The sequence below is a fragment of the Equus caballus genome, chromosome 8 (assembly GCF_041296265.1).
Source record: "Equus caballus isolate H_3958 breed thoroughbred chromosome 8, TB-T2T, whole genome shotgun sequence".
NCBI lineage: Eukaryota > Metazoa > Chordata > Mammalia > Perissodactyla > Equidae > Equus > Equus caballus.
Genome location: NC_091691.1, coordinates 70,060,952 through 70,086,380, shown reverse-complemented (window position 1 = coordinate 70,086,380; position 25,429 = coordinate 70,060,952). Strand labels below are relative to the sequence as shown.

General features: G+C 35.7%; 1 protein-coding gene across 15 annotated transcripts in view; it reads right to left on the bottom strand.

Moving 5' to 3' along the window:
• PIK3C3 (phosphatidylinositol 3-kinase catalytic subunit type 3) overlaps positions 1–25,429 on the bottom strand; it is a 152,057-nt gene that overhangs the window by 38,347 nt on the left and 88,281 nt on the right. For 11 of the 15 annotated variants that reach the window (XR_011441493.1, XR_011441491.1, XR_011441497.1 and 8 more), the window contains 8 exons: positions 21,319–21,424; positions 19,658–19,774; positions 15,249–15,380; positions 11,737–11,865; positions 11,016–11,085; positions 8,616–8,680; positions 5,683–5,767; positions 511–585 (listed from right to left, as the gene is read on the bottom strand). Coding sequence is in view for 6 of the 15 variants with exons in the window: in XM_001497768.7 (XP_001497818.1) it covers positions 511–585; positions 5,683–5,767; positions 8,616–8,680; positions 11,016–11,085; positions 11,737–11,865; positions 15,249–15,380; positions 19,658–19,774; positions 21,319–21,424 (779 nt within the window). In the remaining 9 variants the exon portion in view is untranslated. The remainder of the gene's footprint in view (positions 1–510; positions 586–5,682; positions 5,768–8,615; positions 8,681–11,015; positions 11,086–11,736; positions 11,866–15,248; positions 15,381–19,657; positions 19,775–21,318; positions 21,425–25,429) is intronic. The other 4 variants (XR_011441496.1, XR_011441498.1, XM_005612856.4 and 1 more) reach the window with 1 other exon arrangement.

Below are 25,429 nucleotides of genomic sequence, written 5' to 3'. Positions count from 1 at the left end.
ATTTCGAGTGGTTAGATATTTTAGTTTGAAGCTGATGAAATGGATTGAAGTAGAAAGCTCTAAGTTTGGAAGTTGTTTGCATAGAGATGGTGTTTAAAGCCATGGGATGGATGGAGATGTGAATGATTATTCCATGGAGCTCCGAGGGGAAAGGCAAAGAAAGAGAGGGGTTAATGTGAGGTAAGTGTAGTTTGATAAGGGAAAGAACGTTCCAACATTCTAACTAGAGCTGTACAGTAAGAGACTGGACTGCTTGCATACATTACGGGCTGTCCACCAAAGGAGGCATTTCAAGAAGCAAGGGCTATAACCATCTGTAGGATTACTACTAAAGTGATTCTTAAAAGGGATGAGAGTTCCCCTCGATGCTTCAAAGGTACCATATAAAGGGACTTTTAAAATTCTATGATTTATCTTCATTATGCAACTTATTTTGTTACTAAGTAGATTCCAGGGTAAAAATCACTGGCATATAAAAATGTGTATCTGCTAGTAGCTGTCATTTGTTACCTGTTTTTGTGAGCAAAAGGTTATCCAGGTGCCTGTCTCCAACTCCAAGTATATAGGTAATCACGCAATATCCAGCTGCAGTAACAGTTCAAAAAAAAGAATTGTGAAAAACACGTGCAAACCAGGTTACACATATAATTCAACATAAAAGCAGTTTGTGCTACTTTAATTTCAATTTGATTATTACTTTTTGATTTCTCACCTAAATTTTCAAATTAAATGGGTAATCTTCTTTGACTCTATGAAGAGTTTATCATTTGAAATGCAAAATAAATTATGATTTGCAGCAGAAAACATATCCTGCAGAGTATTGTCAAATTATAAAAGTCACGTGTATCAAAAGTTAAATAAAGTCCCAAGAACCTTAATTATAACCTGTGTCTGCCATTTCTCACTTCAAATTGGACACATGTTAAAGATCACAGTTGGAAAAAAGCATCTACAAAAATACACATAAAGAATAGAACCCTGTTATCTACAAGATAAGAGAAGTAACTGCAGGGTTTAAAAAAAATCTTTAGAGAAACAATCTTGAAGTGCCAGCAGATAGGAAGACAAATGAATTTATTTGAGCGTTAAGGCGTTTATGAAGTTCACAGCATAATCTAAACTATTGAGAAAAATTACACGAGCAGAGCTTGGGGCAGAGTCTCTGGTTCTCGCTTTATTCTCTTTTATCTTTCTCTTCTAAAAGGTCTGGAAATCTGGCATGTGTTGAAAATGCTGAAACACAATTAAGGAAATAACACCTTTTTGAAGCTTATTTTTTTCCACCCTCTTTCTCCCATTAGTAACTTCACAACAAATACAACTTGCAAACATACATACGACTATACCAGTACTTACAAAAAAAAGTTTATTTCAGCCAATATGTAGAAAAGAGATTAGACCACCTGTTAATAAACAAATTAATCCTGTACAAATTCAATAAATATTAAAGTTCATTTGACTCATGTTCTGAAGGCCATTCTGGAAGTCCAAAAGTGACTTAAACAATGATATCATCATTGGATTAATCTTTAATTAGTAATTAATAATAATAACAGTTAAAATTTATTGAAGGCTAGGCTCTTCACTAGGCACATTATATTCATCATCTCTAACTCTTTTAATGATGCCATCTAAGTATTATAACCATCCTTCAAATGAAAAAACCTCAGGCTCCAGAAGTTAAGATGATTGTTTAAGGTCGCTGGGTTGGAATTGGAACCTAAGTGTGACTCTAAAGTCCTTGCTCATGCCAGTTTTACACTTTGCAACTCCTCCTCCCCTAAGTGGCTATTTTGATAGATGCAAGATTCAACAAGATATTTGAGATCAAGTATATCTGTTTAGACTAACTAACTATATTCTAATTATAGATAAAACTACATATTATATATATTTCAAAATATATCCATATGTAGAAAATGAGTAAAAGATAGCATACTATCATTCAAAAAAACACTTCTAATCATATACTAGTCTACTAACAATTCTACTTAACTGTAACAAATCAGTTACAGTTCACTAATAATCAGTTATCTTCAAAACCTAGTCTGTAGTGTGATAGGGACTACCAGTTTGCCTACAAAATATCCGTTCTATGCTTCTTCCTTAAAACAAAACCAAACCAGGATTTACAGGGCAAGACTGAGCCTAGGTAAAAGACCACATTTTCCAGCCTCATTTGCAGTTAGGCGTGTCTACTGAAATGTAAGCAAATGTAGTTTTGTGGGGAACATTTCTAAAAAGGAGGCCAACTGGACTGGGAGGTGAGCCCCTAAGATTTTTTCTTCTTCCTGGCTAGACTGCAAACACAATGACTGCAGATGCAGGAGTCATCTGAGACCAAGAGAATCACAGAGACCTTGGGGGCCCTAGCATCCTTAAGCACCTAAAACAACAACAGCAATTACATCTGAGCTTCTTACAAAAAAGAAAATTCTTATGTGTGTAACTCACGAAAGTTAGATCATGTTAACTGCAGCTGAAGGCAATTGCTTATACATTTAGTGGTCCACTGGCGGACTTGAGAGCACTCTAAAGGGTGAGTCTGAGACAGTTTGAGGGCCAAAACTGGTCTCCCTCTGTTTTTACATTTCATAAATAAAGTTTATTGGAATACAGCAACACCCATTCATTTATATATTTACATAGTAGATTAGAGGATTTTTAGGGAAACTGAAGTTATTCTTTAACTACAATGGAAATACTATACCAGTCCAAGGGAATCTTGTCAAAAGGCTGCTGTAAACCAGAATTTAACTCCACGTGAGATGCCTCTATCATTAAATTGATTTTACAAAACAATTTTGATTTAAAGTAAAATAAAGAGAAATACAGACAACTAAATGATATGATTTACCTTTCCTTAGTAAAGATATGTGTGTGAGAATAATTGGTATTCTCACATTCACTTACATGATACAGACTTGACACTTTGTGTAATCTGGAAAAAATGTCACCGTAACTATTATCGCTTTCTTCTTACACTCTGCCAGAAACCTAAAACGTTACTTTTTAAAATGAAAGTTATACATACATCTATATGATAATGTCCAACAATCAGATTCTAGTACAAAGCAGCAACTTATCAAGCATTGAATCCTCTAATGAAAAAATTCAAATAATGGCTTTCAACCTCTAACACTACCTGGAATGCTACCAACCTCAGTGAAACAGAAAAGATTGTTTTGTAACATAGTAAGATATATAGAAAACAGAAGGCTATTCAAAATACGATGCAAAGAAAAGTGGCTCGCCATCAAATCAGTTATGAGGGAATGAATAAATGTGCAATGTTGAGAAAATGAGAGGAACAGGATCTAACTTGAATTTAACTGTCTGATAGGTATGACAAACGGCTGTTTTTTTTTTTTTTTTTACATGAAAAAGCAGTCATATTTTCATTAGCTCTTCGGGAGAAATGGAACATTCTATAAAAGGCACAACACTATGACATTTAGCATATATCCATAACATATTCTTCCAGTAATTTTACTAAGTGAGCAGGGTTTTCAAATTTTAGTCAACATTTATAGGTTGTGTGTGTATGTATATTTCAAGCAGAAAAAGTTAACATTTCTTTATTAAATAAACTTAAGATATAAAAAAGTTTATCGTAACTATCTGAAAGTTAAGTTAAAAGACCCAAGTATTTGAGGGCATGCAAAATATCTCATGTATAAGGTACTGAGAACTAGGTGTGGTGAATTAAAGAGAGCCACACATTATTCAACACGCTTTTCATTCAAGGTGGGAATTATATCCCTCCGCTTGAATCCAGGCAGGCTCTGTGACTACTTTGACCAACAGAATACGGCAGAAGTGACAAACTACCAGCTTCCCAACCCAGGCCTTCAAAAACCAACAGTTTGTACTTTCTGTGTCTTACAACACTTCCTCTTGGAACCCAGCCCTGAGAAGCCCAAGTCAGAGAGGCCATGCATAGGTGACTTGATCGACAAGCCTTGCTGAAAGACAGTATAAACTACCAGTCATGTGAATGATCTATCTTAGATGTCCAGCCTAGTCCAGTCTTTAGATCATATGTAATTTTTTTACATTATAGAAAACACAGACTTGAAGGTGTGAGAAAAACAGGAAAGAAGACAAAAGGAAAGAAGGGAGGAAGGAAAGCAGGGAGGGAGGGAGCGAAGGAGAGAGAAACACGGAGTGGGAGATTAAGAGAAGGGAAACATTTTCTCTGGAATGTTTCAATCAGTGTTTTTTAGTCTTTAAATTTAAATACACTGTATGTGATCATTTTTATGAGTAAACACAGTTAGATGTAACACACGTTATGTTCCTTCAATAAAAATAAGAATTAAAACCTTGGATTCTAATATACACACATATTTTATTTCTATGTTTTTAAAGTTCCTAGGAATATTACATCTTCTTCATACTTCTTAGCCAAAACTGGATTATCAAGTATAAATTTGGGAATAAATTATGGGGTCTAAAATAATCTAGAATACTACCTCACAGGAGCATTGTGAAAATTTTAAAAAATCATGTATAAGAAAGCAATTTATAAACCATAAAATGATATGTAAGTTTAAATATAGTTGTTATATGTCTAGAAAGCCCTCTACTTTGTTCTCCCAGCTTTGATTACTTGAGTATAGGTATGAATAGGGGCATAAACATAAATAAAGATAATATTTATACAAAATAGGAACAACATATTATATACCAGATACCATTCAGGGCTCAACTCTAGTGTCAACTCCTTTATTAACCCTCCCCTAAACAATGTTTAGTGATTAAAAACAAATCTTTTAAGAAAATAAAAAATAATCTTCTAGAATATAACTTCATGAAAACTGGCATAAATGGTTGAAACATATGAATTAATCCCCACGGCATGCTGCTACTTACTTATTTCCAGGAAAGAACCATGAAAACTAATCTAAAATACCATGAGAGGAACCCTCATAATAACAATACTGTTATCCTAGCTCTTGAGATTTATCGAAAGCATAATTATTGTTGACTGAGACTTTGTCCACAGTCAACTTAATCAGTTACTCAAGCACAGGGAAAATCTAGGGGAGAATTAACAGCTTCCAGGGAGAGAGAACTTGTAATTATAAAGTAGATAAGTGATTTCAAAGATACATCTATTAAAGACTAAACAGAATTTATATCTCATTACTAAGATTATGTCAAAACATTAATGACTTCTTTTGTCAACACTTTATATCTTGTCATCTTCTCATAGAGCATTTAAGTCTGCTATGATCTGAATGTTTGTATCGCCCCAAAATCCACATGTTGGAATTCTAACAGCCAATGTTATGGTATTAGGAGGTGGGACTTCTGGGAGGTGCTTAGGTCGTGAGGGTGGAGCCTTCATGAATGGGATTAGTGCTCTTACAGAAGAGACCCCACAGACCTCCCTACCCCCTTCCACCACATGAAGACACAACAAGAAGTCTCCGACCCAAGAAGGCCCTCACCTGACCATGCTGGTACCCTGATTTGACTTCCAGCCTCCAGAACTCTGAGAAAGAAATTTCTGTTGTTTATAAGCCACTCAGTCTCTGATATTTTGTTATAGCAGCCCGAATGGACTAAGACAAAACCCTATCATGTTCTAAATGTGTATGAATATAGCAATATCAAGATAGACTGCTTTCCTTTATTCAAACACATCAATGGAAAGTAACAGCTTGAAAAACTTACCACAGCTTTTAACGTAAGTGTCCATAACCTCAGCACTGATCCCATTTGGCCCATTCTCACTTGGTGCATATTTTCTAAAAAAGTTCTGAAAAGATATTATTACATGTTTATAAATTCAATATACTCTTTAAATAAATTAAGCATTTCAAAATTGTAAATAATGACCAAGAAGTGTCTGCTCTAAAGACTTAGTCAATAATTATAAATTGTGGATTTTAGGAAGCATACTCCTCAGTAATCAGTCTTATTACTATGCTTACAGACTATGTATATATATACACACATACAATATATATATATATGCTGCCATTTCTATACCATAGGGAAAATATAAAATAAAATAAATTTACTGCTATATCTCTATACTTAATACATCACTTTGTTTCATCTTTCTCCTGAAAGTAAACATGAGTGGGTCTTTTTGTATCACACATTCCCCTGAAAATAAACAGAGTTTTTAAAATCACCTTGTAAGCATACCTACTGAAATCCTGTCACCATTAGCACGCTCAATAAAATTGTGCCCCAAATTTTTAAATAATTACAAGTGCTAAGAATTCTCAGAATTCAGTAGAAATTGATAAATATGAGAAAGATAATGACTGAACAAAAGAATTAAGGGGGCAATACACTGGAGTGTCCAAAGAGTCTGGAAACAATGGAGGAAAATATTTATTTACTTTTTTAAGATTACAAACTGGATCTATTCCCCTACATTTAGATGTTAAAGAAAAACACATAGAGTATATTATTTGAAAATACAATAATGCACTGTTAAAAAAATAAGTTTAGCCTATATTTCTAGCTTCTATGAATACCTTATAAGTTAGACAAAGATCTATATCTAAATATATCTAATATATCTGTATAATATAAATATAATATATGTCTAAATAATATATTATATATACCTATCTATATATAAATCTATATATATATAAATCTATATATATATAAATCTATATATAAAGAACTCCTATAAATCAATAAGAAAAACATAAACAACACAATGGGAAAACAGGCAAAGTATGTGAACAAGTACTTTGCAGAAATAAATGGCCTATCCATATCCTTTTAAATGCTCAACCTTGTGGGTAATCAGGGAAATACAAAGTAAAACCACAATAAAATAACAAAATTTAAAAGTCTGACAATACCAAGATTAGGCCAAGATGTGTAGCAATAAGAAACACAAGAGGTGAAACTATTTTGGAAAACAGTTTTTAATTACTATCTACTCAAGTTGAAGATGAGAATAACCTGTGACCCTGCTAACTACTGACACAAATGACATGGAACCAAGAATCAGTATACAAACTGCTGTTGTCTTTATTTTACAAAATCTTAATTACGCAGAGTAGCATAATAATTGGTAACTTTATTAAATAATTATTTTAGTTAGAATCTATGTTAAAACTCTATATACATTTCATATCATCTTCAGAACAATCCTAGAGCTAGGTACTATTAATTACTACCCAAATATTGCAGATGCAAAAACTGAGGTTTAATTTGCTAGATGGAGTCACAGACTCGACATATAGTTGTACTACACAACTAAGGTTTATTACAGTGAAAGGATACACAACAGGATCATCATGGGAAAAATACATAGGCAAAGTCTAGAGGATCCAGGCACAAACCTTGCATTCTTCTGTGAGGGATACACTAAGCATACTTACTACTTTTCTCCAACAGCAAGGAAAAAAAAAAAAAAAAAAGGAGTAATATGGTACAATGTTTCTGTCCAGGGGAAGCCCAGCAGGAACTCACATAGGCACCCTCTGTCTGGCAACTATCAAAATTCTAAAAAGAAAGCAGGTTGTTGACTATAAATCACATCACTTGTGCCGTATAGGCACAGTGAACCACATTCTCAGTTAGGGAACAGAGGGAAAACACTGAAAGCCAAGTTCCCAGACACCAGCCAAAGGCTAAACTTGTAAGCAGGCCTTTCTCAAGACAGTAGCCTCAGGCCGGCTCTTAACTCTTTTCTGCACAAAGTGTGAAGCAGTCACTTAAGGTTACATAGCTAGAAAGCTGCATAGCCAAACTTCAACCCTAGGCAGTTTGATGTTCTGAGTCTGAGCTTTTAACCATCGCACATAACTACACCCCAAACCTAAGACCACAATAACTACTTGCTTTACCAAGAAATCAGAGAAACGCTTTTCTGCAAATCTAAACTCCACACTGAATTACTGGGACCCTCTAAACTGGGAAAGACAAAAACACACTGCAGCAAACATCCTCTATCAAGCCCTTCTCTGTATCATCTTTCATCTCAGGCATATCAGTTTTTGTGTGTGACTTACACAAATTTTTATTATACAGGGGAAAAGAAAAATTATATTTAAAAGATAAAAATAAACCATTAAGATGCAATAAGAACTAATCTGTGTATTTAAAATGTAAAAAAATTCCAAAGGTATAAATGGCTTAGTCCTGGGAACACTCACTTTTTCTTTTATTAAAGGAGAGCAATGAGGTTAGAGGGGGAGGAAAAGGGTCTTAAAACAATCGTGAAAAACATGCATGAGCAAGAATATCACTATAGCACTGTTATGAATAACAACAAAAACTGGAAATAATCAAAATGTTCATTAATGCTTAAATAAATTATATGATTTCATACTTTGGGATATAACCATAAAATTTAACAAATTTTTAACTTGTTCACCAATTAATTCCTGATCTATTATGTACTAGGCACTGTTTAAGGAATCAAGCATTTCTATGTACTGACATGGAAAAATTTTAAACTATTAGCACTGTTTACTTCTGGAAAAAGGAAAAGAACTTGAAGGAAGAAGGGTGATAAAAGGAGCCTTTCACTTTTAATTCTATATACTTTTTATAAAGATTAAGCTTTTTATAACAACATACAAAAATATATTTATGAATTGTATAAATCTTTAAAATAGATACTGTACCTGAATGCTTCCTTCTGTATCAAGAACTTCAGCAACAGGAACTGACTGAATAAACTGCATGAAACCTACACAGAAATACATCCGCTGTATTAAACAATGCTACTGTATGTTAACCTAAAAGCAAATTCACCTGTATTTTATCCTCGAAATGATTTTATCCAGGAATAGCCAAAAGAATTGCAATTCGGGACATGCGTGCTATGACAAACCAGAGGCAAATCCAGAAAACAAAGGAGGGGAGCTGCTTTTATAGAGAAAAAGGTGGGGGGTGGGGAGCGGTAGGAAGGAGCTGTTCTAAATGAAAGTCCATTGGGAGTAAGTAACAGTTCAGGGTGACAACGGCTTCTCATTGGCTGAGCTGCAGCGTTTCTCATTGACTGGGCTGTTGCTGGGTAGGGAGAGAAACCTTCCTTCAGTAGGAAAGTGGTTCTACTTCCTGTTCAAGATACAAGCCTACCTCTCTTCCAGGTTGGTGTAATTGATGATGTATGATAGGGCGTGAGAGCTCCCCCTACAGGCCTTCTCCACTCCAATTTAGTTAGTTAAGGTTCCTTTTATTAATTACCACATTTGGTTAAGCAATAAAATAAAGGTTCTGCTAAGAATAACTTTCATTTACAAATATATACACTGCATACCTGAACAACTTAAAGAGGTGTGTAAACACTATATTAAGTTTATACTGGCATTTACATCAGAAACTACAAGGAAGCTTTTAAAAAAATTAAGCTGATTTAATCTGCATGCTTCTCCAGGCCAATTTCTATTACTGTACACAAAGAACACAAAGTAATAGACTAAGCTTCTTAAACCTGGCATAAAAATTTCTTCTTTCTGTAGTTTTATAACATATAGCAATTAAAAATATTCCAAATTTAAAATCACTTTAAGTAATTTGAAATTGTGTTATACCAATCACCCAATGCTAAAGCTATACTACGTTTATTATTCCATCTTCTGCCATTTCCTGGAAATGATATGAGAAGAAAGTATGGGAATTCCTTAAACTACCAAAAAGAAGGGGATAAGAGTGCAAGAAGGAGAAAACCTAAGTCCAGGAAGTCTGGGAAACAACTGGCGTATAAGATAACAACTCTATGAAAAAAATCACAGTTGAAGAAAGGAAACTATTTCAGGAGCATAAACTATCAAGATTTGGTTTTGGTGAGCCTTACATTATAATTGTTTGCATGCAAATTAGGAGATTGCATACTTTAGAGTAAGAAATGTCTCATTCATTCCTATATCACAAACACGGAATAGTCTGCATTAATTCACTTGAGATATTTATTGTTTTTCTAGCATTATAACAAGAACTTCTCCAGGTAAAAATAGAACCTTGACCCTGCCTTCATAGTCATACAAGCTTGCAAGTTTTATTTATTCTACAAATGAAAGGGAATTGTGTAAGGAAACCTAAATCACAATAGAGATCAGAAGGCATCTGACATTTGAGCCATGTTTTGAAGGATAATGGACATAAATCGGTAAAGGTGTGGAAGAAAGGATGTTAAAGGTAATAACTATCATAGCATATGAGAAGGCCTTAAGGCTTAAAAGAGCACTTGGGAAAATGGAAGGCGGCTGGTGTGGCTAACACCTAGGAAACAAAGGGGAGAGAGACAAAAAAGGCTTGAGAGGTGCAGGAGGGATGTCACACCATGCCAGAACTTGTAGACCAGGCTAAGGCTTTTGTCTTTGTCCCAAGAGCAAACGAAAGCTAATAAATCATGTACATAGGATAGTCAAAGAGCCCATGTGCACTTTTAACAAGATAATTCTAAGAGGAAAACGAGAAGAGGAATTAAACCACCAAAAAGATTTGAGAGCAGCCAGGGGAAGGGCAGGAAACCTAAAAGAGGTACTTTTGTTTCTCCAAAGTGTTTAGGGTAAAAAGCTCTAACAGTAACAAGACTATGGAATTCACAATAGGCATTAGGCGAGCATTCTTATGAAATCTTACACCAAACTTACAGAGGTTATTCAATCTCAAAAAGACTTAGACGCTATAGATCTACATAGAAAATTAATTAATAAGGTAACATCATTTGCTGAGCGGCTTTTATAAGCAGACACAGTACAAAGCCACTTTGATCATAGCAATTCTCAAATGATGATTCAGGACACAGATTACCATGTAAGAAACTACTGTGAATTACAACCAGTTTTGCATGCAAAAAAATACATCATAAAGGTGTTAATTTTTCTTCCAAATACACTGTTTAATAATTTCATGAGAGAGGAATGGAGGGAGGGAGACAGGGAGGCAGGCTGGCCCAACTGATCTTCAGGGCTACAAATGAACTCAATGTCTAACATTCTTAACAACTTTCAACTGAAAAAGGAAAAGTATACTCATTGGACATTGAAATAAACAATCATGGTGTAAAAGAAACTTACCATGTTTTGTACTAGTGGCTAATACTTTGTAGGGTGTCAACTTCAAATCCAGGTTTTCTTTCCGTAGCAGCTTTTGACCAAAAGATAAATGCATTAACCAAATATAAAGATTGCTATGAAATAATTTTCCAGACATGTATTACAGCAGTTTAATGTAAGAGATTTAGGAGGTAAACCTAAATTAAGGTTTAACTAAATTAATTAGTTAATTTAACTTTCATCATCAAAGTAAATTTATTAAGCAATTACTTGAGGGTACGCCAAATGTTTTCTTATTCTAAATCACTGTCAGTAGTTTTCAATGAACAGCAGGGTTCCTGCTACTCATTTATGCAGTTTTTTCTTGTCATAAAGTATTTTAGAACTCAGAAAAAAGAAAATGAGGGCAGATATGTTCCTTTAAAAGCCAGGGACAGGGATAAGATTTTAAAAAGATCTTGACTAAGAGGAAGGACATGACTAAATCCAACATTGAGAGATCTTAACTGGGAAAAAAGTTTTTATAGAAAGGAACATGTACTTTCATTTTATACTCATGACAAGAGCCATTCTGCAGTGTACAACCACCACCAAACTTGTTCAAGGTCAAGTGGAGATCGCTCAGCTTTCTGGATTGTACCTAAATATTACAAATACTTCTATGTTCATACGTAACGTATGCATTAAACCATAGTTTTCTAAAATGAAATAATGTTCCCCACTAACGTAAGGTTATATTCACCTTGTCCATGAGTGAAATGATTTGAAGAATAAGTTGATCTTGGCGTAAATCATCTCCATGCTTAAATATAACTGGATATTTGCCTCCATCTTCTGTCTTAAAGAATAATTGTGCAGGCATAAGAGCACTCTGGAAACAAAAAACAGACTTTTCAAATTTGGATATAAATTAATGCATGAAGATCTACTATGTAGAGAAGCAAACGCTGACCTGCAGGTAAACAAACAGATAAACAGGACTGAAGGAAACAAGCTGGGTTGGCAGCAAGATGCACTTGGGTACCTTGGAGGGAACCGTGAGCTGGCTAATAGCGAGAAGACTACATGGTATAAAGAGCACAGCTCTGGAGTTAGTCACGGACATGAACCCAAGCTCTGCCAGATATGAGCTGAATGATTCTGTGCATACTCTTTAACCTGTTTCCTCTCCTGTAAAATAAAGATAACACCTCTGCTGCAGAGTTGCTAAAGTGATCAGAAATTGTAGAAGTCAAGAGTCTGGCACCATGCCTGATACAGAGCAGACAATCTACATACGTTCACCACTATTATTTTATTATTAGAGACACACTGCAGTCAAAGAGGTGACACAGTGTCGCATAAAAATGTACCAGATAAAAAGTCAAGAGCCCTGGTTCCTAACAGCAAGTACACGACGACTGTGCAGCTTTGAGATTCAAATTCCTCTTTTATAAAACGAAGGGAGATCTCAAATATCTGTATCTTTTACTCTGGAATAACTATATGTTTTCCCCAGAAGTCTTCCCTTAAGTAGACGAAATCTTGGATTTACTTTAGGTAAATGTTTAAATTAACAAATAATGAAATTAAATTCTCTTAAGAAACAAAACATCACATGGACTAGCACATGGAGACCACTAATTTGGAGATAAAAGGTCAGAAAACTATCCTGAGAGAGATGCCCTACTGGTGTTCATCACTGAGAAGAAATTATATAAGACGGAAATTTGGAGAAATTTTATAATAATATAAAGAAAAGAAATGAATCTGACAAAGAAAACAAATGATGATAATCTTAATTTGTACCGGCCATGAGAAATAATAGGACAAAAAGTATCACAGAGAGGGATGAACAGCTATGTGACAAAGCAAACAAAAATTTTAATGACAACATCAAAGGGGTAGGTATACAGCTGTTTACTGTTAAATTCTTTCAACTTTCTTGTACATTTGAAAACTATCCTATAAAATGTTGGGAAAAAGGCATCAAAAATGCTATAAAGAATATGTTTTTACAACTTATAACCTCTATGGACTGCCACTCTGAACATTAAATTATCTTAAATTTGGACTGTCCTTTTATCACCCCAGGCAAAAATACATCTTATAAATTATCTTGTGCCCTAGTTCACAAAAGCTCAAGAAGAATAACTGGAAGTGATCTTCCTAAAGATAAATGATAGGCAAGAGGATCTTTGTTGTAATTTCCCTTTTCAGCTTCAGATCTGATTCTGACATTCAGATTCTACGTGAAATCTAAAGCAAGCAGATGATGACCACAGGATGCCAGCGCTAATCCCAGCACCTTCAGGGACTCACCCCCATGAAGATCTAGCTTCAGCTCCTCAGCTAAGGGCTACAAAATACTCTTGAAAAATATCAAAAACTGGGTCCATAACCTCTTCCCTCTAAGGAGTTCATAAAAGGACAAGAATCCATGAATGTGTACAGAAATTTCAGCGTATGGGCAAGTATATGGGTAACTTTCTAAAGTGTACAATCAATCCATCACTTTCCTTGCACTCTCAAAGGCACTCATGACCCAAAAATGATTAAGAATTACTATGGCAGAGTTATGTAGTAAATGTCCTAGAACTATTAATCCTAAACTCCAACTCGGAATTTTCAAGACTGTCCAAATACTTAAGGGCTCAAAGAAAAAACTCAGGACTGGATATTAGGATCAAATAAGATGTCCCATGATATTTTACTGACCATCTACTTTGTATATATAAGATACAATTATAAAATTATATAATTAAGAAAAAAATGGGTCCAGAATCCACCTAACAATAGTGGAAGATACACATACCTTTTTTTTCTTTTTCTTTCTTTTATTTTTGTGAGAAAGACTGTCCCTGAGCTAACATCTGTGCCAGTCTTTCTCTATTTTGTATGTGGCATGCCGCCACAGCGTGACTTGACAAAATGGTGTGCAGGTCTGTGCCCAGGATCCAAACCTGCAAACCCAAGGCTACCAAAGCAGAGCGTGTGAACCCAACCACCATGCCACCAGGCCAGCCCCAAAGATAGACATTCTTACACCCAACTCTGACAACTCCTGCTGTGTATCTTACATATCTTTTTTCATCCTGTTTGAAAAAAGTGATAAAACTACCTTTTTGGTTCAATGCTCTTGATTAGTCCTTAGGGACCGAGAACATTAGAAGCTGGTCTTTTTTGGGAGTTCCAGCCCAAAGGAACATCAGTTGTTACATATATACCATCTTGTGTGTAGCTCTTTATATTTCGGCCTCCAGTGGACTGTAAGCACGAACTAAGAAATGTTTGGATTTTATCTCCTGTACCAGTATTTTTCAAATTGAAGGTTATAATCAATTGAGTTTTAAAACCAATTAAACAGGCTCAAGCAACATTTAAAAATTAATGCAACAGAAAAGTTTTTAAAAGAATAGAAACTATCAGAGTCCATAACATGTAGTACACTTTAGTACCACTTTATGAAACTTATGTTTCAGTTGTGTGAGCTGGACTGCCATAGGTTGCCTTTAATCATGTCCTTAAAAAGTCTGAACTATTTCTTACTATAATCACGTCTTTTTTTTATACACCTAAGCTGTTGTTCTATGAGTCTTTTCTTATCTGATGCAAAGTAATATTCTAATGCAACTTATGCCCTCCACCCCTGGAATCACAAAACCTAAAACACAGAGAACTTTCATTATGATGCTGGGCAGATAACGATGCTTCATAGGTAGTAATGCTCAGTCCTGTGGCCCAATTAGAGGCGGCAGCTACCACCAGCTGTTTCTAACTATCCAAGTGGTGGCCAGCCAAAAGAAACTATTAAGGATTACAAAGAATTACTATTTGAAAGCATAAGAAAAAATTTAAGTCATAAGAACAGATAGCAGATTGAGAAATGTTAAAAATGTCAGGACTCATCTAACCATGTGAACTTATGAAGTGAATACAAAACATAAGTCTGCAATTTAATTTTTTTAAAAAAAATAGCTTACTTGGAAGAAAGCAGGTGTGGCTCTGATTAATAAATAGTTCAAAGAATTAAAGATTAAAAAACAATCCAGAGATATAAAAATATTTTATACATTTCATATAAAAACACCTATTGGTAATACAAGATCTTAAAACATACTGAAAAATAAAAAGTACCTTTTTATCCAGTATTTACTAAATCAAATAAAATTATAAATATTACTTGCAACATAATAATTTTCAAAGGTAGTGTCTCTGTTCCAGCTTTAAAGAATTGGGTTCCAATCATATACATTAAAAACCCATCACAATTACCTTAAATAATGTGGCTGTTTCTGGGATTATTCCTCTAATTTTCACCTGCGGTTCTAAAGGCAATGGGATAAGTTCCACATCTGCCAGGTTCATCTTTTCATTGTCTCCAAGCAATGCCTGGAGTCTCTCATTCTAGGAGAACAAGTTAGAAAGAATTAGGATAAAAGGGAAAAGCGGTTTATAAAACATATGGTAAAGACGGATTCTGTTAACTTTAAAATATTTGCAAAGCACCATAAAAGAATATGCAAAGTAACATAAAGGAGATAGTAAACATAAAGACAAGCACTTCTAATCCACCTGACAACAGCAGCAGCACGCTTTAAAAGGAGCAATCTGTTAACTATGAAAAGCTGGACTTTCACAAGGTTAGGGAATACATTTCTCTTGCTGCAGCTGAGAATCGGGAGTGCTCTCCAGCTGGACTTAAAGATTCAATTTGTGTTTTCAAAGGATTTCTGAAGCCACAAAAAAATCGTAATTTCATTTGAAGCTTAATTTTGCATGACCAAATATTAAGTGAGAATTTCATTATGCTGTTCAACTACATGTTCTGGGTTTAAAAAGTAAACTCAACTCACTTGGAGGAAACTTGGACCCTACCTTTTCCTGTTCGTTGACTCTGTCTGATCAAACATTTCCTAGGAAAATAATTTTTTTTTCTATAGCTCACATACATACTGCATTTAGCCATGATTTCCAAAATAGAAATTCCAGTCATGGCAAAACAGCTTCATCATCTAGCAGTATTTATAGTGTTTAGACCAAGGCCTTCCATTACATTTCAAAAGAACACTCTATTTCCTTTGAAAGCTGTGAGAGTCTTGTAGTTATTCAACAGGTGAGCTTGTTCTTAAAGGGAGAAAACCTGACTTGCGAATCCCAGCAGCATAAAGCACTTCAACCAGAACACTACTGAGAACATCAAAGGAGAGAATTCTTAAATCAATGAGATGGAAGTTCAAAAAAGCAGTATGTTTCTAGGACCACCAAGATACCAAATTAAATTCCTCCCTTTCAGTAATACTCCAAATCTCCTTCCGAATGATGAAAAGTTCAAGTTAAGGTCAACTGAAAATTGGTATGAATTCCTACACATCCCTTACAAAAAATCAGTAAATCTACCCCACACCAAATGTACGATCAGTTAGACTAGTATGAATTAATGTCAACTAATCTGAATTTCCAGTTATCCTATCACAACAAATTTCTAGCTGATGTGCTAATAAACATTAAAATAACCAGAGAGCAGATAATAAGAGAAGGGTGAGAAATCGAGCTACTTCTCACACCTCCACTGCTGTAAGCCCTGCGGTCCCAGCCACCATCACTTCTCATCTTGATTACTGCAACAGCTTCCTGACGGCCCCTCTTCTTCAACCTTTGCCTCTTGCAGTCTTATCAAAAACAACCAAAGTGCTGCTGCTAAGATGAAAGTCATGTCAGTCTTCCGCTTAAAACGTCCAATAGCTTCCACTCTTGCTCATTGTTTCACTCAAAGTCCTTATAATGCCTTACAAGGATATACTCCATCGGTTGCCTTATCACCTCTGTTCCCATCTCCTACCACTCTCCCCCATCCGCCCTCTGCTCCCAATACATTGGACTTCTTCCTAATTCTCAAACACGTCACACATGCTCCCACACCAGGGCCTCTGTACTTGCTGTTCCGCTGGCTGGAATAGTCTCCTCTAGATAGTCACATGACTTGCCCCCTCATCTGCTTCAGGTCTTTGTCCAAATGTCAACTTCTCAGTGAGGCTTTCCCTGACCATTGTATTGAGAAGTGAAACACTACCTTACTACTCAAACCCAGTCCTTCCCACTCTCTATTTCAAAAGGATGTGACCACCAGGTGACCAGAGAACTGGACCTGGGCAATAGGAGGCACCTGATCCCTACCCCTGTACTTGGAATGCACACTTTCCCCCCAATTCCCACAGTGGGAGCTGGTTTCAAAGAAGCAGTCTTGAGAGAGCAATGTATCGTTGACACCATTTGGACAGCATACATGACTGTACCTAGTTATGACCTCTATATAAACTTTTAAGAGTTGGTGGACAGTTGCGGAGATCTGCTCATCTTGTGGCCACCCAAGACAAGCCTCCTAAGTATATCGCTTGCTTACTAAAACTGCCACCTACCCATCTGGAGTGGCCTGCCTTGTTCTTCAGTCTCTCTTTACCCTCCACGTATGGGGGCCAGTTTGTGAACCAACACCCCTTTCCTGCTTTATTTTTCTCCATAGCATAGAACACTATATCTAGCATGCCATATATTTTACTTATTTATTTTGTTTACTTTCTCCTCCAACAGGAAGGTAAGATCCAAAAGGGCAGGAATTTTTATATTCACTGTTCTATGTCCAGAATCTAGAAAACAGTTTGTCACACAGTAGGCATGCAATACATTTTTAAAGAACAAATAAATGAGTAAAGTCACCTAAAGAATCACAAAATGAAAAGCAACTACTTAATATGCAAAATGAAAGCTAATTTAATTTTTAAAAAACTTCGATGAAAAACATTTTTATTAGAACTAAAATATCTGAACTCAGAGATCTCTTCTAACAGAATTTCTCCTAAACTAGAGGTTGATGTGAGAAAGAAGATAGCAACAATAGCATCATTTGTTTTAACCATTTGACACATAACTCACTAGTGACCTTGCCATCTGTCTAACACTATGCACTTACCAATGTCTCTCCCAACTTCCTTATGAGAGATGGAAAAGTGCAACACAGGATTTTAAATTATTAGCAGTAGTCATTTCATTATTACTAGTAGTAACACAAATAATAACAGAAGAGACCCATCTTGGCATTTCTCCTTGGTGCTGGGGCTTGTTTCTAGTAAATCTGTGTAAATAAAATTGTCTTTTACCATATCATAAAAAATTGTCTAAAAAGATTTTTAGCCAATTTTGAGACTGTATTTGGGATTGTCTGACTTAAAATATAGGCTCTGCAGCAAAAACAAAATTTATTTTGGTGGGGCTCTAAGTGATGTTTCAATAGGCAGTCATCCTCCAGAAGAGCTAAAAACTGAGGTGTAGCCAGAAGCTTTTATGTGTGGTGAACAGACGAGCATGTCACACAAAAAGAAATTGTGCTCTAAATATATGCCCTACTGACCCCATGGGTGAGTGGCTAAGTTTGCACGCTCCATTTTGGCAGCCCGGGGTTTTGCTGGTTTGGATCCTGGGCACGGACCCAGCACTACTCATCAAGCCATGCTGAGGCGGCATCCCACATAGCAGAACTAGAAGGACCTACAACTAGAATGTACAAGTGTGTACTGGGGGACTTTGGGGAGAAGGAGAAGGGGAAAAAAAAAATACATATATATGCCCCAAACTGACCATCATAGGAACCCACACTCCCTCGGCTGGTGGGCATTTGGGATCTCACCTTCTCACACAGGCACCTCTGGGGAGGGGGGCTCCAGGAGGAACAGCAGTAGGGATTTAGTTATTTAACCACAGTTTGTGATTCTTCTCAACAACAAAGAAAACACCAACTCAATAAAAGTGTGTTTCTCTTCATCCTGTTTTCTCCTCCCTAACCTTGTGAACATCATTCCTGCACATATCTTTAGACCTGATCCCCTGCCTTTGGACTCCTGACTCTATTTTTCACCATCTCTGCTCTCCACTTTCCTCTCATAAGTTTGCAGAGCAACAGTCTGATGAATGGGTTGTGTTGTTTTACAAAGGTCACTAAGAAAGATCTGCCTATGACGGGTAAGGGGAAGATAGCAAGTGAATCCTTCATATCATTTCAGCTATTAATCAGGAAAAAGGACATGAAGAACGGATAGGTACCCATCTGAGGCCTGTGAGTAGAGGCCTCACTGTTGAGAGAAAGGTCAGTGTACCAGCCATGAGAACAGATACAAAGCCAGTGCTGTTCCTAAACTAGTTCTGCAACCTCGGACAAGTCACTCTGGACCCTCAATTTGTCAGAAGAATTCTAGTCCAAATGATTGCTAGAGGTCCTTTCCATGTCAAATAGATTATATTTCTAGGATGCTAAGATTCTAAAATAAGAGTCAATAAAACATCATAGATAAAACTATGGACCCAGAATGCCTGGGTACAATTCCCAAACCCAACACTTAGTAGCTGAGGACACTGGACAAATTCCTTAACCTCTCTACCCCGCTCTTCCTTACAATTGGGATAATAACAGTACCTAACTTCTAGGGTGTTGTGAGGGCTAAATCACTATACGTAAACCCATAAAATAGGATCTCATACATAATAAGTACTTTTAAGTGTTCCTATTACTATAGTTAGATGATAAGAATTTCATAAAATATATAAGCCCAAAGAGACAGTACCAAAACTCAGTATCTTATGACACTGAGGCATTATGAGTCATAAACAGAAAGCAAGGCCCAGAAGTTTACCTTTTTCTTACGATTTCCGCTTTCCCGCTGTACTGCCTTCATTAGATGTACCAGCCGATCTACAAACGTCTGCTGGGCAGCCAGCAAAGAACGCATAACTCTGACAGACTTATCACCCTGAAGGGATTCAAAGGAACGGGAGATGAGTTCTATGTAGCATAATGATCAGGGTTTCTTCAATAGCATGTGTGATCTTTACTTATTCTCTAATAGCTGCAAACCTCAATATAAAGTGAAATTGAAAAAGATTAATTATCTTGATTTAGAGATAATGAGAAACCTGCTATCTTAGTTAAACGCCACCAACTCTTCCACAGCTGAAAATTATCTGAGCCTTCAGCGAATACTAAAGTCTATCAAAAGTAGCACTTCTTTTCACATACAACCATGTAACAAGATAGAATTCACTCATCCAAAATGCATTCACTCACTGATTTAGTTACTATCTGGAAGCCGATGATGTCTTCATAAATGTGCTGGGCATATGGCAGAAACAATATTATCTTCAAGAAACTAAAAATCTACTAAAAAAAAGGAAACTACTCAAATAGCAACATAATACATGCTTGCTTAGTAAAATATAAGTCATAAAAACTAAATGCCTCTTATAAAGTCTTATGAAGCGATTCCCTGTTCATAAAACACTGGAAAATACATCTTATCATTTAATCTTCCCAATTACGCAAAGGGCAGCTGGGCAAATATTATCATGCTCATTTCGAAGAGAAACTGAAATTTCTTCACAGGATGGCAAAGGCTGTCAGTGATAGACCTGAGATGAGACCAGAGGACCAACTGCTTATTTGCCAACTAGTTTGATGTAGAGAAGCTCTGAACTCTGTGAACTAAGTTTAGTCTCAAACAGTTCAGTAAGATGTGATTTAAATTTTTAAGAACATGGAATAGGAAATAGATAAAAGATGCTATGAAGTAAAACACTTCTTTAGCAAATCACAAATTAACGTTGTGAGTTTTCTTTTCATTGCCCGTGCGCCCTCTGCTGGCTGAACTGCGACACTGCTTTAAGAATCACAAGAATACCTGGGGAGAAATGGCTTTACAAATCTCTAGAAACTGTTTAAGAAGCAAAAATATAAGTTACATAGGAAGTATCTGCAATATGACCATTATCCAGAATATTACCATTGCCAGATTTCTGGAGATGTACCTAGTCTTGATAAGAAAAACAGAAAACAGAGAGTGAAATGAAAAAGGAAGGCTTTGGGTATTTTTGTTGCATGTATAGGTTTATTTCATTAAATCAGGGGTGAACAAACTTTCTGTAAAGGGCCCACAATAAGTACTTTAGGCCTTGTTGGCCATAAAGTTTCCATTCCAACTATTCAACTCCTATTACAAACTCATAAAATATGGATCTCATACATAATAAGTACTTTTACAATACTGTGTATAAGTGCCTATTACAGGGCAAAAAAGGCCATAAACAATATAAAAACAAATGAGGATGAATATGTTTCAATAAAATTTTACTTATGAAAACTGAAATTTGAATTTCACATATCACAAAATATTATTCTTCTTTTGATTTTTTTCAACCATTTAAAAATAGAAAAACCATTCTTAGCTCATAGACATACCAAAACAGGCGACAGACCAGATTTGGCCCAGTCACTGTGCTTGCTAACCCCACTACCAGTTACCTTCAGCAATGCTTGGCTGAATCGTCTCATTACATTCAAGTACATCTCATGGGTCTTTGGATCTCTCTGCTGAGTATCCTGATCTTCACATTCCACTATCACATACCTAAAATATATGTTAAGTCATGTGAATTGAAATAAAATTCAGATTCATTTTGTAAATGTACTTTTCCATTAAAGCAGATTAATTCACATTTGCGAAAATAACTGGGAGTTACGAAACACATTTTATCATCACTCTTTTAAAGTGGAAAATTAAGGAACAACATATACAACCATCTATGAAAGGTAAATTGATAATAGTAATGCCTTAATTTGTACAAGATCCTAGATTTTCTAAAAATTGTCACATCAAAACAAGCATTTTCTCCTAATACTTTACAAGGTACACTGAGCATTAACATCTTCAGAAATCATCTATACTCATGTCCCTACTAAGTAACTCAAGCACAAGAATATTTTCATAATCTATGTAATATAATACTTTTAATATTACATAAGGATTTTCCATTCTGTAAACTACTCTGAAGCTACTTCTCTTATTAACATACTTCTGAACAAGGAATAAAATTTTTAATTGATTTTTCCTTTCCCATCCAATTTCCCCATTTCTTAAATATCCACATATAATCTTCAATTTTTCTACCATAAAATTGTGGTTTTAGGGAGTTAAAGAAATTTAAATATTTTCTTAAACCTAAACCACTTACACAATTACAAAATTATAAACAATGATCTGGATTAGATCTTAAAGATCATCTAACCCAGTGTCTCTAACTGTTCTGATGGGAACAAGCCACAGAAAAAAACAAATTTTATATCACAACTTGGTACACATAACCACATGTACATATAAATGCTTAAAACTGAAAAAAAAGTTTCAGATAGCAATACTCAATGAACAATATGTTGATATTTGCTATTCTGTTCTATTTCATTACTGTTTAAATAAGAAATACTAGATTGTGAACTGTTAAATTGATTTCAATGGATCATGATGTGTAGTTTAAAAAACACAGATCTAGACCAATCTGCTTGTTTTATCAAAAGCAAAACTTAGAGAGATCGTGCCTTGCCCACGGTGGCACAATTAGTTGACAGTAGAGCTGAGATCAGAACCCAGGATTTTGGCCTCCTAGGCCAGAATTCTTTCTGTTCTACTAAGCTTCCTCTCAATGCCTTATCTTTAAAAACTACATGAAACTTCAACCTCCTTAACTCATAATGTTCCACAAATCTCAAGTCACAGTCACTTGTTATTTGCCTTTACACTTTTTCTGAGAAAAGAGTATATTCAGCCATCAAGAAGATAAACTCCGTGAGAGCAGAGAGCTTCCCTGTCTTGTTCACACTATACCCTCAGCACTTCCATGCCTAGCTCGTAATACTCAATGTATTACTGTTGAATGAATGACTCCAATCTCCTGAATTTAATGACTACTCAATGTTGATAATTCTCAAATATGAACGTACTTCCCTTTTTTCACACTTAAGGTCTAATTTTGCATTTCCTTATGTGGCCTGCTTTCACACTTATCCACCCTAATTTTCAAGCACCAGACCCCCCTTTCAAGATACTGTTTGTCATTTTGTCATTTTTAACTGAACATGTGTAAAACTGAACATACGAAATGACTTATTTTTCTATCTCCATTGAAAGTACTATCGATATTCCAGGTATTTGGGCTGGAAATTCTCAAGTAGCAGGGTTCACAAACTCAAGTTTTCTCAAAAGTCAGGCAGGAAACATCAATGTTAGAATCACTTGACTACAAGAAAAAAGAGCTGAGGCTGTAACCAAACCAGAGAACACAAGGCCTACCTAAAACTGTCATTGGCCCTTTGAGTTTAATTTGTAGTCCCTGCATTTAGAGTCAAATTCAGCTCACACTCCCTCCCTCAAACACCTGTACTCAATTAGTCCCCACAGCCTGTTGACTTTTTCCTGAAAAATGCATCTTATGATGGTTCTGCACTACTAGCCAGCTCTATCTGGAATCAACCAGCAGACACCTCTTACCTGGCTTTCCAACTATTAAAAAAGAAACTCCTTATTGCTCAATGCAATCATCCTGAATTTTTCTTCTTTAAACTACTGTCATTGTCTCCCATCTATATTAACAAAAACATCAGTGGTTCCCTCTTTTCTACTATTTTAAAACACTTTCTACGGCCCCAACTTCTGGTTCAAACATCCACTAACCCTAATTTATGCATTCAAACTCCAGTCAGGTCACCCCCCAAAGCAACCCTCACATGTACCCATTTTGTGCTTTTGCTCATGTTGCAGTTACCACCCAGAAACATGTTCCCATCGCCATCTTTCCATATTCCGATCAGCCTTCAAGTACACATGACATACCATCTCTTCCAGGAAGTCTTCACAGACCCTAACAATTTCTTCCTTCTTTGACTTTCTAGAATAGGCATGGCCTCTCACACAACTTGTGCTGATAATGTTATCTTGCTTGTCACTGTTTCACATGTTAAACTCCTAGCTCCCTACATAGGTTATAAAGAAACTGATGCCAGATGCCATATCTCAAAAATTTTCAGTAGCCCCTGACACACCCAATATAGTCTTATACACAGAAATATTTTAAAGGTTGATAAAAGTAAGAGCTCTCCTCTCCTGACTTCCCAGTGCAACGCTTTGCCATAATAATAACAGGTGTTCTGGAAGTTCCCAGAGTTGAATAAGCTAGAATTTTCTGTAAAGTGGTATGAGGAACTGAACCATGACACTATATCGACCATATCATGTTCACAAGAAGAGTTCTAAACTAAAAATTCACGAAGGTATTCTTGAATCTTGAATCAAGAAAGCTTTCTAGAGCCACAGGACACATATGACTATTTAAAATAAAATTAATTAAAATTAAATTAAAAAATTCAGTTTCTCAGTCACACTAGCCACATTTCAAGCACTCAGTAGCCATATGTGCAGCATTGTAGATTATTTCCATCATTGCAGAAAGTTTCATTGAATAGCTCTGTTCTAGATGAATAAGCTAAGAAGAGTTACAACAAACTCATATTTCCTATTCGTGGCATTCCAGGATATTTGGGCATTTCAGGACACCACCTAAGACTGTCAGACAGACAGTGATTCTAAACTAGAAAGCCGGAACACAGTCCTATTCAAATCTAATCCATAGCCTTCTAACCTTTAAAGTCCTTGACAGTCTCCATCACTTTAGTATATCCATTGTCTTTTCCCTGTGTTTACAGAGCAAACTCATTTCCAAATGAGCAATACAGAATACAGATAACCACAATATATAGGCTCCATTGCTATCTTCAGGTCTCCTTGACCAAGTGAACACAATGGCCCAGTTATTGCCTGTGATTGAGGGTATATGTTGATGCTCATGATAAAGGTCAAGTATCAAACACCTCTCAAAATCACTCAAGCCAAAGTTCTGCTGCAAAGAGAAAGTCCATCTAAAATAAAGATGACAGCGTCATCTCCAACGTGAAGAACAAATTTAGATCAAGACTAGAAGACCTAGGTTTGAATCACTTCCGAATTCTCTGTTCACAGCAATAAGCTAGGTTATACAAAGCACTCGAAGGTATTCCCTTGAAACTTGCCATCTTCAAGTAGAAATGCAGACAAAACTGTCCAGGTACCTATTGTAAGATGACGTCAGTGGGCTACCTGCTTCCTGGCCATTTCATTTTGTGGGTAAATAACCTTTATTACCTTGAAAGGTCTTAAAAGTTATAGAAAAACATGTCAAAGCATCCAAAGTTTACTTTCAATTTCAACATACTGGAATAGCTATAAAAATAAAAAACTGGAACGATTTATAGATCCTGATGCCAAACACTTTACAGATTGAGACTATAACTCCCCTCTGAGGCTTAAAAGGTTGACACTATTCATTTTAAAAGGATTGTCTGCACAACTATAGGCCCCTAAGGATTCAGCTATAGCAGGAATCCCATTTAAATTACTGGAAAGGGAACAAATGAAAAAGGAAAATCAAAATGTTCAAAAGGAAACAGCACAATTAAAATTTATATTGTAATACATTTGTTATAAAAGAGTAAGCTTAACAGTGAAATGCATTTAAATTGTTACACTTGATTAATATTTTTATACTAT